At 41.2% G+C, this 18,081-nt stretch overlaps 1 protein-coding gene across 1 annotated transcript in view; it reads right to left on the bottom strand.

Moving 5' to 3' along the window:
* Positions 1 to 18,081, bottom strand: part of prkar1b (protein kinase, cAMP-dependent, regulatory, type I, beta) — a 66,359-nt gene that overhangs the window by 16,693 nt on the left and 31,585 nt on the right. The window contains exons 5-7 of the mRNA XM_085352436.1: positions 8,424 to 8,485; positions 4,150 to 4,196; positions 472 to 630 (exon numbers count right to left, since the gene is read on the bottom strand). Coding sequence (XP_085208562.1) covers positions 472 to 630; positions 4,150 to 4,196; positions 8,424 to 8,485 — 268 coding nt within the window. The remainder of the gene's footprint in view (positions 1 to 471; positions 631 to 4,149; positions 4,197 to 8,423; positions 8,486 to 18,081) is intronic.

Consider the following 18,081-nt stretch of genomic DNA (forward strand, 5'->3'; position numbering starts at 1 on the left):
TTACACTACGAAGAACCACAGCAAGCACTTTGTGTCCCAAAACTGTCATACTGTAATTTCACTCACAAGAAAGAAGATATTCAGTACTCCAACCTGTTTCTTTGCCGCTTATCTAACTAGGGGAAGAAGGAGAGCTGAAGCCTATCCCAGCTGATGTAGAGCAAGAGGCAGTGCACAGCCAAGGCAGATCCGACTCCATCACAGGGAAACGCAAAGAAAGACAGACAACCGTACATTCGCACATCTACATCTACAGCTAATCTACAATCATCAGCAGGTTGGAAGCTTTTCTGAACCTACACCACCACAGTACAGCCACAGAAAAAAATATACAGCTGTACTGATGTGTGCACAGTGGAAGCAATTTACCCATCAAGTTTTGCAATGTATGGTTGCTACAAACCAGCCTCTTGCATATTGTTACCATGGAGTTTACAGAAATACTGAGAGTCATCATGACGAAGTTCATACCATGAGGATGCGTCGGTAGCTGTCTCTGTCGATGCCCCACAGTTTCAGGTCTGTTTTGGCCTTGACGGTGGCAGCTCTAGGAGTCCCGTAGATGAGGGCCAGCTCTCCAAAACTACCTCCTTCTCCGATACTGGTCACCCAGTCACCATTCACATACACCTGCAGACAGAACAAAAGCAAAATTTATAAAGAGGGTCATATATAAGATGAGATGCTTCTGAAGAATACAAACATTTTCTGGGTACAGCTGTTTTGAGGTAGGAATTTAAAACTTTCTGCTATTTCAGCTACCCATCCAAAGACACTTTATCCAACACTTGGCCCACCATTCCCCCATCCCCCTTCAGTTTCCGGGCTGTTTGATTTTCTCACTAGGCTTGTCCCTAAGTATTTGATCCCCACTAAGCCCTCAGATGAGACCCTCTAAAATGCCCTCTATCCCTACCATCTCTCCATCAATCCCTTTTATTTTCTTTGTCTTGTCTTGTTAGAGTCATCCCTGTGATTTGGAAGTGATGGGAGGTCGGAAAGCTGTGTGGATTTGTTCGGGCTGTGTGTCATCTGAAACACACATTCTCATGATGCTTCATCACTTACATGTGCAGGAACACACATGCACAGCTCTACTGAGATCAACCACTGTAGCTCTACAAACAATGCAACCTCAGTGAGACTCATTCAGGCTGTCTCTAGGGCTGTTACGGTTTCAGCTGTCGACACACTATCCACTATCTTGTTGACTTAATAACACAGAGAGAGGCAGAGGGAAGCAGGGTTTATTCCTCTCTGGTGGTTGTTGTGAATTGCCAGAATTGTTGCAGGCCATTATTCATGCTCTGAGTAGACCACAGGGGACTCATCCTTCACTATACAGTGGCATGGCTTCAAAGAGATGCAGAGTGCTGACTTTGGTTACGTCAAGCCTAGAAGAGCAATTAAATGAACGCTGAGAAAGAGTTACATCAGAGCATACAGGTAGCATACAGGCTTTTTAACAGTCCAGTCCTCAGGTATCTCCTGACCTATGAGTCACTGTTTCATCCTCACTTTTGTACATGTGGTGTCATAAAGTTTCATGAACACTCTGTTGCAAATCCCAGATAGACAGAGCTGCTTTAATACTTGAACGGGAGCAAGAGTGAAGTTACTCCCAGTCGGGGCTGAGATGACAGAACAGAAAAGTTTGATTAACATGCTGTATGCTGTCTCTCACAATAAGTGAATTTTCAAGAGCAAATCGTATGTGCCTGTGAATAATTAAAGAACCAATGAATCAAATTTACTGGAAGGGTTAGATGAGTCATGAGTTTGTTTCTCTGCACAAGCCTGCTGCCCATACAGGTAGGTGCAGCAAAAAATCTGCATCTGTTTGGCATGATGTAATTAATTTCATTGCCAAATCCACTATAAAAATAAAATAAGCTTTCCTTTAAAATGACTGTTAAGGTAAGTAATTTCAACGATTACCCAAATAATTGTGATTAAACAACTATCAATATTTAATTACAGCTACCATTTCTTTGCCCTGATAAGATCATCTTACATTTTGGCATGAAAGCTGTAATTTCTTTAGCGGTGCACGCATATAAATACAGGCCGTAAGTGAGGAGATTTGAGTGCAGACATGGAGGGGTGTTTACAGTAGTGGCAGTGGTTGTCAGCGTTCAGGCAGTTTATGGGATGCTGGCAGATTTACACCCCAGCTTAATGAGAGACATCTCCACACTTTAATAACCTCGGCACTGATCTTGAAGCAGTTTAGCGCCTGGGCTTTGGCTGGGAGGCAGCAGCTGTCTGTAGAGATAGAGGGGTGGATGGCACGATGGTGATGAGGTGAAGGCGACACAAATGAACACGAGGTTTGGACAGGGGTGAGGTTGAGGGTAGGAGTGCAGGGTGACAGGGTCCTGGCTTTGGGAGCGTGTGGTGTCAGTCCAGAGGAGACGACCTCCGGCAGAACAAAAAAAGATGCACAGACTGAGCAGATGCAGATGTGGACTTAGATCAGATCAGAATTAAGAAATCTTAAGAGGGAACTTTATAAGATTAAACAGGCAAACTTTGTCTTGATTGTTGTAGACAGATTTTTGAGTTTTTCCAGATATTACCAACTATCTTTGCATCTAACGTGAATATAATCTTGAACTACATAAACAACCATGGATCCTTACTCTTACACAGGAATCTAAAAGTCTCTACCACCTCAGACGCTTGAGAGACTTCCAACTGCCCTCCAAGGTGCTCAGGAACTTTTACTCGTGCACCATAGAGAGCATCCTGGCGGGAAACATCTTAACCTGGTTCGGGAACAGCACCATGCAGGACAGACGAGCTCTACAGAGGGTTGTGCGGTCAGCTGAGCGCACCATCCGCTCCGAGCTCCCTGACCTGCACTAAATCTACAGCAGGCGGTGCTGGACCAAGGCCAGGAAGATCGTGAAGGACCTCAGCCATCCCAACAACAGACTGTTCTCTCTGTTGAGGTCAGGAAAGCGATTCCGCTCCCTGAAGACCAACACAGAGAGACTGAGGAGGAGCTTCTTCCCGCAGGCGATACGGTTTCTCAATCACACCACCACACAGTACTGACCCACACATATGGTTCTTACACACACACTGGACTTTCTGGACATTGTTTTTGCACAACACTGGTCACTATATTCTTCATTTCCAGTTAATACTTGTACAGCTGCTGTTATTGTGTATATATTTATTTATATTTAGATTTCTTCATACATTCTTATATAGTTCTATATTGTGTATTGTGTATTTTGTTGTACAGTTATTTTATTTTCAACTTTAATTTATATATTTTATCTTATTCTTCCCAGTTAAATTTACCCTTCATTCTAATTTGTGTTGTACAGTTATTTCATTTTTAACCTTAATTTATATTTTATTCCTTCCTAGTTAAATTTACCCTTTTTAATTTTTCATATTTATTTCCTATCTTATTCATAGCCTTTCCTTTTTTGTTTTCTTTAGGTCACGAGCAGTTGTCCAAGCATTTCACTACATATCGTACTGTGTATGACTGTGTACGTGACAAATAAAATTTGAATTTGAATTTGAATTTGAAATAGCCCCACAACTTATCAAATGATATTTGACAATTCACTTTCTGAGGGTTCATTGCTACACCATCTTTCTATCAAGGCACCATCTCACTACTCCTACACTTACTTCTTCCTGCTCAGGTGGGTCAAACTTCAGCCAAGCTTGCCAACCTGCTTCTCTCCTCTTGCCCACTGTCTCTGTGCTCACTGTTGTAAGCTGATAAGGTCACTTCCTGTTTAACTAGCTTCTGTTTTATCTCCCTCCATTTAACTCTATCGCTCTGTGTCAGGCTTGCTAAGACAAAAGATCTCTCAGTTTGTGTGCCTCTCACAGCCAGTTCAAATCTATAGCAGTGCACAGATTGTCATCAGAGTGGAAGAGACCTTTGAAGAGAACAAAACATAGGGGCAATCCTACAACCTGCCCATTGTTAGAAGGAAATTTTATCTCTACGTGAGTGAAGAAGGCTGGGTTTTTCTACTGAGTCACAATCCTTCTTATAGACTACACATGAGACAGTAAATAAAACCATACTGGAATCCCCTTTAATTTAAATATTTTGCTTTGACTCATTCAAAGTACAAGTAAGAGTGTACTCTAAATGTGCTCTGACCCACTTACGTCCACTTCGCCTTGGTCAATCACATAGAAGTTGTCTCCTTCATCACCTAGAGGGGAGAAAGGAGAAGAAACACAGGTGAGCACAGATAAGACATCAATACCTGCTAGCTTTAAACCATTTAGAAAGCTTCCTTTACTTGCTTTTTTCCCCTTTTACTTTCACCTCCTGTTTATTTCTCAAATGTGGACTTTTTAACCAGTAAAAGGTGTCCCTATAATGTTTTCTTGTAAACAAATCTAGTTATGTTCTTCACAGAATGTATCCTTGAGGCCAAACAAACACATTGCTTCATTAAAAAAAAAAAAGATAAGCCTCTTAAAACTGCTTACTAGCATGCAATCTTCTCTCCATCTCTATCATCATTATCGTCCCCTGCAATTAAGTGTGACACTTCGCTTGTGAGCATCCTTGTGCATGAACACAAATAAAGAAAAAGAGAGCATATTCATAAAAAAGTAGTGTTCAAAGAGGTTTAAAAACTCCATCAAGAACCTTTAAACTAAAATTGAAGCATTATAGGATTAAAGTATTTTTGAAGCCAATTCACACAAATAATTTGAGAAACTTTGGGGATTTGTGAATACTGGAATGTCTCTGTTTGGTTCTGGGCCCTCTCCGAAAAGCCAAAGAAACAACAAAAAAAAGAAACTGTTGGGTTTCTTGTCTGGATGTTATTTTTGTTCAGATCTTCAATTACCTACTTCAAGCTTCAGGGCACACCCAGCGTCAAAAGTGCTACTGCCTTCTCCAGAACGCATATTTCACTGGGCCTGCCAATATATTTGTGATATAAGGCTCTCACAAGCAGAAGAGTGCAACTGCAGCAGTGTTCATTACTGGTTCTTGGGTGGCTTAATAATGCAAGCTCTGAAACCAAAGTGTCTGAGCATGCATAGCTAGATCCTTCTGAAGTGTAAAGAACAGAGATCCATAGTATAGCAACCAACCACAGCCAGCAGCTTAATTTATTTAGTTCCTTATATTAAAGAATACCGCTTGTTATATTTACAAAGCTTGGAACTAAATGTGCTGTCTGGTCTGATGTTGTGTCACTGATATAAGTGTGGTGGGATTTCAAAGCGAACAATAACCCTCGAAGCGAGTCATGGGATCCGGATGGTTAATGTCCGTTAAAAGCATCTAGTCTGGAGATAAGGCTAAAAAATGGCAAGTGTTCCTTTAATTATGCTATCCATTACATAGGGTTCAGGGGAAATTATTAAAAAGGACTGATAGCCACAAACATGAGCAGCGCAAATCTCTCCCCACAACTCCAAACTGCAAATGCAAATCCATTCAGAGGTACATACAGGTAATGATGCATGAGTCCTGATGACACAAGTATGCATTTGTGTGCATTTAGCAGATACAAAGTGAGCTTGTATGTGTGTGTTCTTGTGTTTCTGTGTGCATGTTCACCTAAAGAGTTGAAAGGCTTAGAGCACCCCGTGAGTAAAGTTCACAGGAGTTCACACGGCTAATTAATACTGAGTGGAGGGGGCTCGTTAATCATACAGCTCTATTTGTCACACAAAACGCTCCTTGTCTATCTGAAGGTCTGTCCCAGTGGAAACCTCAGACACACACATATATACACTTACTCACAACCTGCTGCAACCTGGCCCTTGGCTATCTCCCTCTGTCTGTCTCTGTCTCTCTCTTTCATCTCATCTATCGGTCTTTCAGTTCCCTCTCACTGTGTCTTTCTTTTCTCCTGCTCTTCCTGTCTTTTATCACTTTGGTGCCCAATCCTTTGTTTTGCATCATTTCCAATCCCTCTGTGAGTGCAAGCAAATATTTGACCATAATGCGCACACACAGAGACACACTCACACACACAGGCTTTGTTTCAATACAAGCTATTTCAGGTGTTATGCTGCGACTCGAAAAGGACAACGCTGGTTGCATCCTCAGTCTCTCAGGTGCTTTGTAAACACAATGTCAGCATTAAAGTAAACATGTCCATCATCAAGTTGATTTCATCTTTGAATATTTTTTCCCTCATATAAAATTAGTAGGGCACCAAGGGCAATACTGCTATTCTGCATTTTTAAAGAAAGTGATCTGGATTTGATTCTAATTTTAATGCCATCTTTCTTTGATCGACTTCTACTTTTATGCAAAGTTTCATTATAGTCTTTGCATAATCTTGCTGACAAACAGAACAAGAATCAGCGCTGAAAACATCTTATTACTATTAATTGAAACAGTTTATGTCAGGAACAGCGGATGAACTTCTCTATAAGCAATATATTACAATGAAAATAGCTCTATGCTACATTTTGCATGTTATAATACAGTAAATCACCTCCTGTTTAAATCCCACTCAAACCTTACAGTCAATAACTCCCAGCTGTGTCTAAACAGTGTGTGAGGGGTCAGTGGCGTGGTTGGTTTCTTGATGGTGTACAGTAGTCCAGACGTTAGCAATGACATCAGCCCTGCATATAGTGTATACCACACTCTATAGTGTATATAACAATGGACTGTCTGGGACTGGGACTAGGGCCCCCAGAAAAGTTAGCTAGACTTATTATCACCAAATTAGGACTGATATACTCCTGGATGCTGTCTTAAGAGAAGGTGGGAGAGACTGAGGGAGTGTTTGTCTAACACTAGCAGTTTTCCTGCACCTAGTGTCTGTATGAGTGTGTGTTTGTAAGGCATGCTCCACACATGTAAACTATGTTTTTCTGAGCAGGTGTGAACATAATATTATCTAGAACTGGGAATTTGTGTGAGAGAATGTTTGTTTTCAGTGTTTTAAATATGTGATTAAATGTGTCCACTTCTGTGTTTGATAGGAGCTTGTGTGGAGGAGCGCTGGAAAAATACAGTCTGGACCTGCTGATCTGTGTTCTGTCAAAGTCCAGGGATGCCTAGACTAAAGGTTTTGATGACTGCAGTTAGGCAGAGGAGAAAGACCTGGCATCTGGTGCAGACTGAGGGGAATGTTTGAGTGAGGCAATGAGAGGAAACAGGAGGGAATGTAGGAGTGGCAGAGGAAAAAAAAACAGGGGTTGCAGCACAATTGTAGTATTCTTTAAGATAAAGTCATCGAAGGTAATCAGTGAGAATAGCACTTTAATTGTTTCCTTTCCATTAAAGTGGCTAAGTCCATCAAGACGATGTAACTCCTGACCATGGCAGAGCATTCCAGCGTGTCAAAGATGGCTACAACCACTATGACATCACCAAATGGTTAATCTTGAAGCCTCGAGCTGAGCGTTTTGGCTTTGAAACCAGATATAACAAGCAAGAGTTGAATTTGAGAGTGCAAGGTAACGCCACCCTGAAGCACAGCCTGTTCCATTATCATTTCTACTGTACTTGGGACCAGAATGAATGAAATGAACATCATTCAGTAAGACTAAGAAATACATTAGATAAGTGTTTACTAAGGTCAAAGGTCAAGTGAGCAATAAGGGTGTTCTTTCCATGGACTTCTATACAAGTGTTCTATACCACTGCTGGCCATTAGAAAGAATGTAGGCTTGAGGCACCTTTGCACTGGCTTCTCTTTTCAGACCTTTTACAGATTGTGAATAGATACACATGGTCATAATACACATTTATCAGGTATACCTGTCCATCTGCTTAGGGTGGTCTAAAACTGCAGATCTACTGGAATTTTCCTGCAGAACCATCTATGATGTGTGAGCAGCAGTTGAAAATGCCTTGCTGATGCCAGAGATTAGAGGAGAATTGCTAGACTGCTTCAAGGTGATGGGAAGGCAATGGTAACTCAAATAACCGCTCATTACAACAAAAGTATGCAGAAGAGCCTCTATGATGGACTACAACAGCAGAGGAAACTGAGGCTACAATTACCACAGGCTCAACAAAAACAGAAGATTATAAAAAATGTTACCTGGTCTGATGACTACTGATCTCTGCTGTGACACACAGCAGCAGGGTCAGAATTTAGGGTCAGAACAGTAGCACACCTTTCAGATGTGTTGTCATGGGAGATTTTAAACATGGCTGACAATCTGCAGCAACTGTGTGATGCCATCATGTCAGTATGTCCCCAAATCTCTGAGGAATGCTTCCAGAACCTTGTTGAGAGGAGCACCTCTGAGTGCAAGTTATGATGCTAAAAACCATTTAGGTTTCAAATTGAATCTTTTTGATTAGAATTTAAGGATTGTTTTTGTTCACCAGAGGAAAATAAACAGTAACATATTCCTGCTATAATTAAGTACGTAAACCAAGGTGGATTTTGCTCAGCAGGCTGACTTTAATCTTCATCTCAACAAATATTCATACAGACCTTGCTGGATAACTGTTTCCCCTGCAATATGGGTGACCGGGAACATGGCATCAAATATGTCACTGGAAGACAAAGAGAAAGGAAAAGAGAGAGAGTTAATAACGCATACCTGCTATTATGCTATATTATCCCACCAGTTTTCTGAATTGTTTGCTGAGTTTCATGCACAAATATACAGTAAACACAAGACTTTTTGTGTAGGACTGGCATTATGGGAAAGACAGCAGCCATCATCACTTTGCAAACTCGATCAACAGGCAGAAAAGGCCAAAGAGACAAGCATGGGAACTCTGGGTGACCCCAATACACACTCAAACACACAGAGAGAGAGAGGGGGAGAAGCTTGCACAAGACACATGAATCTAAATGTGTACACAACTGATTTCTTTGTCCTCATCCATATCCAGCCACACACCCATTATTTCTACTTAGTGCCATCATAAAGAACACATTTATGCCAGTTATAACACACAGTTTAGTCCAACAAACCGACCACAGTTTATTTTATCATCAGTCTACAATATTGTACTTTTTTTTACTCTCCATTTCTGAAATTGTTCATTGCCATTGTTACTACTCTGTTACTACTGGTGTTTATTTTTGTTAAGTAGAAATACTAAACACATCAGAATATTATCATCACATATAAGAATTTAAACATTTCAGCCCCATGTGCCTCTTTACATTGGACCGGTACTGTGCGCAGGCTTAACAATGACTGTTTTGTTTCAGCCCATGATCAAAGCCCATATCTCAGAGTGTATCTTCCTTTAGAGGCACTGAGAAAACAAACAAAGTGATGGCTGTGTCTAAGCACTTAATTTCTGTTTCAGCCCACCAGGGAAAGCGCCTGTTAGACTGTTGCTAATCAGGCTGTTTAAATGCATGAAGCCGCAAAAGCTCCACTGCTGGGATGTGTTGGGACAAGAGAAAACTAAGTATCCTTCCTCTCCTCCTCTCTGCCTGCCTCACACCTTCGGGGTATATTTATCTATCTAATCAGTTGCATACCACCCCTCTCATAGAGAAACATAGGGAAAAAAAGAAAACAATAAAAGAGGGTCAGGCATATCAAAGACATACAAGGCCTGCTGAGTGAATGTGGGACAAGTCAGAGCCCATTCTCAGTTATGTTTGTGTGTGTGTGTGTGTGTGTGTGTGTGTGTGTGTGTGTGTGTGTGTGTGTGTGTGTCACTGAATGTGTGCACTTGAGCCAGTCTGTCTGCATCTAAGTGGAACGCTGCCTATGAAAACACACAGGTTTGCGCAAAATGATGTGTGGGTGTTGAATAAGTGTGCACTCCTAACAGTGCACAAGACTACGTAGTACTTGGAAATGAAAAGGCTTACACAGCCAAACTTACAGCACACTACAAACATTAAAAAAATGTTGCTTTGCATAAACTTTGCCATTTTAAGAAGAAAAAAGAAAGTAACGTAGGTCAACAGGTGTTGAGGAGAGATCTGAGGATGTTATTGAGTGGTTTGGAAGTGAATGGACCTGGCTGGTATTTGTTATGTGACACTGAATAAAAAGCAGACTTAAGAAGATGGATTTGGGCCAACTTCACCCACAGGTAGGCTCGGTGCATTGCAGCTGGCCACTGACTCACTCATACTTGAGGACAAGCAGCACACACAAGCACACATTCAAATAACACACTTACTCTTTGAAGTCTGCACGCACAACTAAAGGATGCCACACCCCCATACACCATAATGACGCATGCAACCAATCCACTCACAGACCCACAGTTGTGCAATTTGCCCACTGATACAACAATGCAACAACATATTTTCTGATGAACACTTGCATACTGGCACTGTGACGTGACACGCTCACTCAAACACTTTGATGATGATGATTAGTCAGTCAACATCTGCACGAGTGCCCTCAACTCTCTTTGCATCTGTGGCCACCTGTGCTTGGCGTGGACTGTGTTTATTCAGGGAGCTTTTGAGAAGTTGGTTTGAGGTTATGTGCAATTTATATTGTGTGGCTTATGAAAATAATTACTTTGGAAAATGCCAGGTTTAACAGTGTAGACCAATTTAGAGGCATTAAGTGAGAAAACATGGAGAAAGTGCTGGAAGTACTCAAAACTCAGAACTTTTTAAGTTTTGACAAAACTAGGCACATAAGTGGCATCATGGTTACATTCAGCTGTGGTGGTGATGCGTTGTTGATCACACGGGGCACGGCTAAGGAGGATGGGCAAGACTGGCCCACACTGCCACAGCAAGAGGATCAAAGGCAGTAAACTTGAGTTTACCTAATTACACTTGACCGCCTCTCTCCATCCACTCAGTACATGCATCAGTGAGCGCAACAAAGATGCATATGGAGGTAATTACTTCCCCTTGTCTCTACCCGTCTCTCTTTCCCTTTCTTCGTCCATGTCGGTTCCTGCTCGGTTTTTCTCTACATCTCCCATCTCAGTTACCCCTTTCTTCCTTGTAATTCTCTTGCTGCCCCACCCATTTCCCCATCTCTCGGTCTATCACCCCCTCTCTGCGTGTCTCAAATGAAGTGATTAATCTTGTCCTTTCCGCTACCTGTAGCCCCTCTGACCTTATGAAAAGGCAGAGCAACCCCACTAACAATGAGTGTGCTGTTCTGACAGAGACAGATAGAAGGAGAAAGAGGCAGAAAGAGACCCTGTAGACTGTGACGGGCCTAGGAAGCTCACCTCCACCCAATGGAGGGAGACAAAGCTTCTGTCATGGTTGAGCTATGTGGAGATTCTTCCTTAAAACATACACACATGGATAATCATTCACTCGTCCATGTGTACAGTGTTAAAACAGACCAAAAATTTCATTCATGTAAAAACCCAGATGTTAATTACGCTGGTAACACTGTCACATTAGTTTGATCTCATCTGAATTTTTACCATATGTCCAAACACACACACACACAAGTCATGTGCAGCTGACATCACATGGATGGCACATTGCCCATATGTGTCTGTTTGTAGTGCCAGAAGCAGGTGGAGATGACACCTGTGGAATAATGTGAGCATAAAAATAAAGCAGCAGTTCAAGTTCAAAGCAGGGACCGCTAAGGCCAACAGATCAGCGCTTTTATCTAACAGCCTGCATTAAGCTGTGTTGCGCTGAATGTGAAAGGTTGCAACATGTACGCACATTGAGCATGTGAATTCATGCATGTACTGTGTACTGTACATGCAGTTGTGACAGGAAAAGCTTTTACGCTCCTTCACCCTCAGACATGCCCTCAAAAGTTCAGCAACAGCCTATTATTGTTCTCAAACACCCATAAAAATGTGGTTAGCTTGGAGGGATTCAGTCATTAATAAAATAAAATTAAGCGCTCCTTGTTGTAGCTGGACTGCTTGTTGTTCTTACAGGTTGACAATGACAGACTCCCTCTTCGCTCTCCTCTTCCCTCCTTTTTAATCTCTTCTACAGCCCAAATGTTTATTTGTTCAGCAGCAGACATCTTATCTTTACATTACTACATCAACACACAGCGCTGCCATTATACCATTAACACCAAAGGCCTCTTTAGGGGCACGGCATGCCGCCATGTCTTTGTGTTTCTTAATGGGCCGCAGAATGTTGAGTTACACAAGTCCTTAATGGGGAGCCCATCCAGTATGCTCTTTGTCTGGGTAGGAGAGGTTTTGCAATATCTGAAATAATCAACAACTCCACCACATACGGGAACTTCCCTGCTCCAAGTTGCGTCTCAGCTTGGCAGCAATGTGCCACTGGTTTGGCTGTTGCAGCGTTCATGCTGTAAGTGCTTGAAGGATTAATTTCCACTGCCACAGTTGATAGTAATTCAGACTGCTGACTCTGGCAAACCAGAACAATAGTCTTTGTTTTGCGAGTCTAATCATTTCCATTATATAAGCAATGATCTGGGGATACCAAATGTACACTGGCAATGAAAGTTAAAAAATGACTTCCTATGGTAAGACATGTTACAGCCTTTAAGATGCAAGTGAAAGCAGTGAGATGGTTATATGGCTGTACTATCTGCAATTTGGCGTCCAGAACAAATTTCTTCTTCAGGGACAACAAAGTAAAGTAAATAATGTATGCTGCGTACATACTAGTCAACAGAAATTAAGCCACCAAGGGGCAGGTTGCTTAGAATAATACACACAACTGCTCTGAGTTGGCAGCTCAGCCAACAGTCAGGATGATGTGTAAAGCAGGATATTCACAAACATGATCATATGCATGTAAAATTTAAGTTTTATAAACACCATGGTAAGCTAGAAAACCGCTCTGTGAGGCTGACTAAGCATTGTGACATTTAATGTTAGGCGCACACAGCCAGCGTTCCTACCATTACCTTTGACACAATTACTTCTTTAAAAAAAGTACAGTTCATCTGTAATTACATCAACATGAAAGCACATTCCCTGACAACAAGCAACAGTATGAGAGAGTGAATGAGAGACAAAAAGGAAGAGATGAGGAAGGATTAATCATAAAGCAATGAAGCATTCAAGGAGAATATTTATGACATAAAAGCTCCAAGCACGCTCCCTTATTCATCACGAAGCACCACCAGCAAGTGGAAGAACCAGGTCATGCCAGCTGCTGCCAATTTCTTCACACTGGCCTTGAGACTCCTAAGGAAACTGTGTCTTATTTGATCAAAACAAACCACAGATATCTCCTCCAACCAAATCAAAAGTGTAATGAATGGCAGTACAAGAGCAGGCTAAACATACTCAAAGATTTTATTCTATTTATAGTATAAAAGTTACACTATAAGTAGTATAGTATGTAAGTGTATATTAAATTTAAAGCTATAATACTTAAACATAAAATTATATGCAATGTTGAACATTTCCACTGCAATTTTAACAATTATTTTTCAACATTTTACACCTACTGGGATGATTGGACCTGAGTACACACGGAAACCTTGCAGCACAGCACAGAGGTGGTCCCAGCCATTCATGCATGGACATAACAGGTCATGGCTAGTGGCAATGAGCACTTAGGGATGGTCAACAATGTGGGAGAGGAGGATGCCAAAGGCAGATGACAGGGGAGAGAAAACCTTCATTTTTTCTCCATTTCTCCATACAATTTAACAGACTAATATTTTTATTTTAAAGATCTGGTGCAGTCTCACATTCACATGGTTTGAAGACTCAGATAGCGTGCAATTTAAATAGTGGAAACCAACAGAGGCAACGCAGTCCACTGTGTTAAACTCACACCTGGCTCCACAGGTTTACAAGGGGTGTAAACGTGAATGCATCCTGTTGCTTAAAAACGTAAACGTGTCCCAGTATGTACACACTAGAGAATCTAACCACCTAAGGGCCAGTGCATTTATGCTGGTGATCTGGTTGACCTGCAGACTTTTACTGAAATGCTGATGAAGGAAACTGCCATTTATGCACCCTGCACTGATTGGACCACCTCAGAGAAAAAAAGAAGGGGTTGAAGACAGACTGTTAAAGTCTAAGCATGTATTTAGGCTCCTAAATCCAATTTATGTGGATTTAAATGTACTCAAATGCCATGGTAAGGCAACATGATTTAAATTAGTTGTGTTTACTTTTTACTTTCAGACATGTTACACAATTTGACATTTATTGACAGTGTAGGTGAAGTACAAACTGAACATCAATGTTACTTTATAAGAGCAAAACTTTTCTGATTCTGAACTGTCAAAAACATACTCGGCTAGTGAGCAAACTACACAGAGTGTTTGACAAACATGTGATATACAAAGTGCCATCATGCAACTGCACTGCTCATGCTTTGGATCCAATCCATTGAAAACTACATTTTTATAACAGAAGTTGTGCATTAGTCCAGTTACAGAACGAGGACACAGCAGAGGAAACTACTGTAAAATCCACCTTATACAACTTTAGACCCCAGCAGTCATTCTCCCAACTGACACAAAAAATGACAAAAGGAACAAATAAGTAAGAGCCCATGTTACTATGGTAACAGGGACAAAAAGCCAGTCTGGAGGAAAAGTCTAACAGACACAGTAGCTTTCCTTAAACCTTTGAACTTAATTGAGTCAGTCAGATAAAATATCAGGTTTAACTGAACTGGAACTGGCGCCTTAAACCCTGCCAGACTGTGGATGTCCATTTCAGATGGACCAATATGGCCTTATCACCTTCTCACATGCCTGGGACCTACAATAGCACCAGTTATTTCCTCTCACCTTATTTCTTCTTGCACAGCGATGTGAAGGTTTAGCGAGAGAAACCACAGAGTCAAGTTTCTTTATGAGTTTTGAGAAGCATCCAGCAGAAACAGGGAGTACCAGACAACTTGGGACTTCTACCAGACCAAGCTTAATCAACACCTTGTTAACACACTTGTTTTTAAATAAACATGCAAACATATACTCATATACGTGCTTACAAACCCTATCTAACGAGAATTTCCAAAGGTCTTAAGAGCTACGAGTGATAATTGTGTAAAAGTAGAGCAATCTCATTTCCCCTCCATTACTGCTGCTTCAAACGCTCTCTCTCCCAGCACGCACAGAGCAAAGGTATACACACTCGGGTTGTTATCAGGAAGGTGAGAGCCAGTGTTTCATGGCAGAGGAAGAAAGAACCAGACTTAGGAGAAAGAGTAAGAAGTTGATGGGAAGATGTGAGAAGAAAATAGGATGTATAACTTTGGCTGTTTCTTCAATGTTAATTTATGCCCCAAACTTCAAAAAGTTTATAATTGTAACTTTTTTTTATTTTATTACAGGAAAACGCTGAATGATTTCCAGGGGAAAGTAGCAGTCATATATCAAATGCTTTTTCTCCTTCTTTACTGCATCTTGTTTTCCAAATCTGAGCTGGATTAAGAAAATTGATTAAAACTTAGCATTCGATTAAATTTCTGACTATATTGGTAGTTTTCTGGTGGCACTGGAAGAGAATTCCTGGCAAACTTTTAATGGCCCACTGTGTGTATTGTACTGTGTGTAAATGTGACAGGCTGTCTTGCAGGCATACCTGATGAGCCAACACATACCACCTGCTGATGCAGTCATGATGTCAGCCTAAAAACATCAAACTTGTCCAACCCTGCTGCCTCGCCCTTTCTCTCTTTTCCTTCCTGGATTTTCTCAGTATACCAGTTAGGCTACTGAGCTACTGCTACACTGTATTAAAACTTATTTTCTCCCCTGCTTATTTTAACTAAGTTTCATCATCCTGTCAGTGCAATTCACATTTTCAGTACTGGATTTTCACACCTGCCTAATGCCCCCTTTCTCTGTTCATCGCCACAGGGCAGGAAAAAGCGAGCTCTTCCTCCACTTGAAGAGAAAAAAGGGTCAGGCTGAATCAGGTGCTGACAGGACTAAGCCTCTGCCTCTCTGATGTGTCTACAGGGTAAATGTCACTGGAATGAGTGAAAGAGAGAGAGTGAGCCGTACTCTTTTCCTCTCCCAGCGTGCACAGACACACGTAATTATACTGAATGCACACAAAAAATACAGTGTAAAGCTAAAATAACCCTATACATTTTGCAGAGAAGCCAAGAGCCATTTCTCTAATACTCACACACATACACGCATGCACATGTAATCTTGACATGTTGCCTAACATCAAAAGGCTCACCGCTGTCCTGCGGGCATGTCTTTTCCTTTCCACTCTCCTTCGCACTCCCCTTCCTCTGTCCCTCCCACCTTGCAGAAGACAAGAGCTAAAACAAGATAAGCATTTGAGAAGCAGATCAGGATGCAAACGGTCCTTTGTTGGGGTTTAAACCTGAGAGGTGTTTACACAACACTGCACATTACATATACGTGCTCGAACACATGAATGAAGTAGAGACAAAACTCTGAAAACAACCTGGGGGCCCCAAGCAAGATCAGATCACTAGGAGGAAAAAAGTAAAGAAGGAACTACTAAGGACTGAAGGACTGTGGTGTTTACCATAGTGTGTGTGTGGTTATAATTATCTACCTTCACAATGGGCAGTGAGGTCATGGTGCACTGGGTGCTTCAGAGGAGAGACATTCAGTAGCTGACATCTGACTGACGTAAGGCCTTTCCAGCTGTAAAAAGCGCAGCCACCTACCAACTTGTATATAATATGCTAAAACTATGGAATGCACAAATGTTAGACAATTATTAACCAGAAACAAACAGAACACTTCACTCGATACGAGTTTTCACTGAACTTTCCAAATAAGGAAATCATGTGTAATCAGAAATACTCATTATCCTTGATATCCTCCACTTGGTAGTGGCACTGTAGTTTAGTGGTTCACACATCTGCCTACCAAGCAAAAGATCCCCATTTCAATCCTGGGAGGAGACACAAATCCCTTTGGTTTTGTGGCAGGAAGAGCATCTGGTGTAAAAATCTGCCAAATCAAACATGTGGAGCGACCCGCTGTGGCGACCCCTTGTGAATACGGGAGCAGCTGAAATTGGGTTTCTTCTGCACTCTACTTGATGCCCTAAATTAATATTCCAACTTTTCTGTCTTGAAGCATTCTGGCTATCAAAACACCAAATTCAATGGAGTAGATACAAAATGTTCTTTCAACCTAGAATTTATCAACACTAAAAGGAACCCAAAAGTGAGAGAGAGTACATGCTGACATCAACAATTTAAAAAATAAATACATTTGTCAGTTTAGGATTCTGTCCTGAAAATTGACAGGAAATTGTATGAACCATTCTCAATTTTTATTATCAGTGTTTTTCCTGTATTAGGAACGGATATACTCTGTTTTTCTCCTTCTATTCCTCTCTCTCAAATAAAATCATGTGAAAAAGAAAGTTTTTAAACTCTATGCAAAGCTGTAAGTACACTGTTACTGCTTCCATGGGAATAAACATGGTAAGTAGCAGCCAGATGCTGTTAATCAAATGCACGTCATTAACTGTTCATCAGCAAATGTGAGCACCTCTATAAAAGCAGACATTTTGGCAGTTTGCTGTGCTGGAGCATTCAGGTGTGCACCATAACCTTCCCAGGAGTGGACGTCCCAGTAAAAAGTCAGACCGTGCAAAGCTAAGAGAAACTGCAAAAATCCCAAGAGCCCCATCTCAGACTCTACAGGCCTCAGTACAATTAGAGAGAGACTGAACAAGTACGGCCTGTTTGGAGGATCTCCAACAGAAAGCCTCCTCTCGCTAAAAAGAACATTGCAGCAGAGCTCTGCATGAACGAATGCCCACAAACCTCAATGAATTGAGGCAATGTTGTAAAGAAGAGTGGGCAAAAATAATGTAAGAGACTGAAAAAGTCATACAGAAAACAGTTGCATCAAGTTACTGCTGCTAAAGGTAGTTCTAAAAGCTACTGAATCATGGGTCGTACTTTTTTACAGGACTGCACATACAGATTTGTCTTCATTTCTGCCCTTACACTGCTATACAAGATACAGTCTTGCAAGCTGTAAATTGATGACATGCAACAGATTTTTTTCAAGTACTCATTGTGTACAAAAAAGCAATTTTAACACATCTTAAATCATTAGAGGAAAATATTTCCTAAAACGATAAACCACTGTACTGTGGCTTAAATTATGCTAAACAACCTCTATGAGATGTCCCATACTGTAGCTTATCAAGCATGCAAATGGGCCAAGTGCATCTAGTCTAAATAAATCTCAAAGAGAGTGACACCATCAAACCAATGAAGAGGTCATGGGAGAATTAACACACTATAACAA

The sequence above is a fragment of the Diplotaxodon limnothrissa genome, linkage group LG4 (genome assembly GCF_057381915.1).
Source record: "Diplotaxodon limnothrissa isolate DT_005_m linkage group LG4, D_limnothrissa_male_GT1.1, whole genome shotgun sequence".
Lineage (NCBI taxonomy): Eukaryota > Metazoa > Chordata > Actinopteri > Cichliformes > Cichlidae > Diplotaxodon > Diplotaxodon limnothrissa.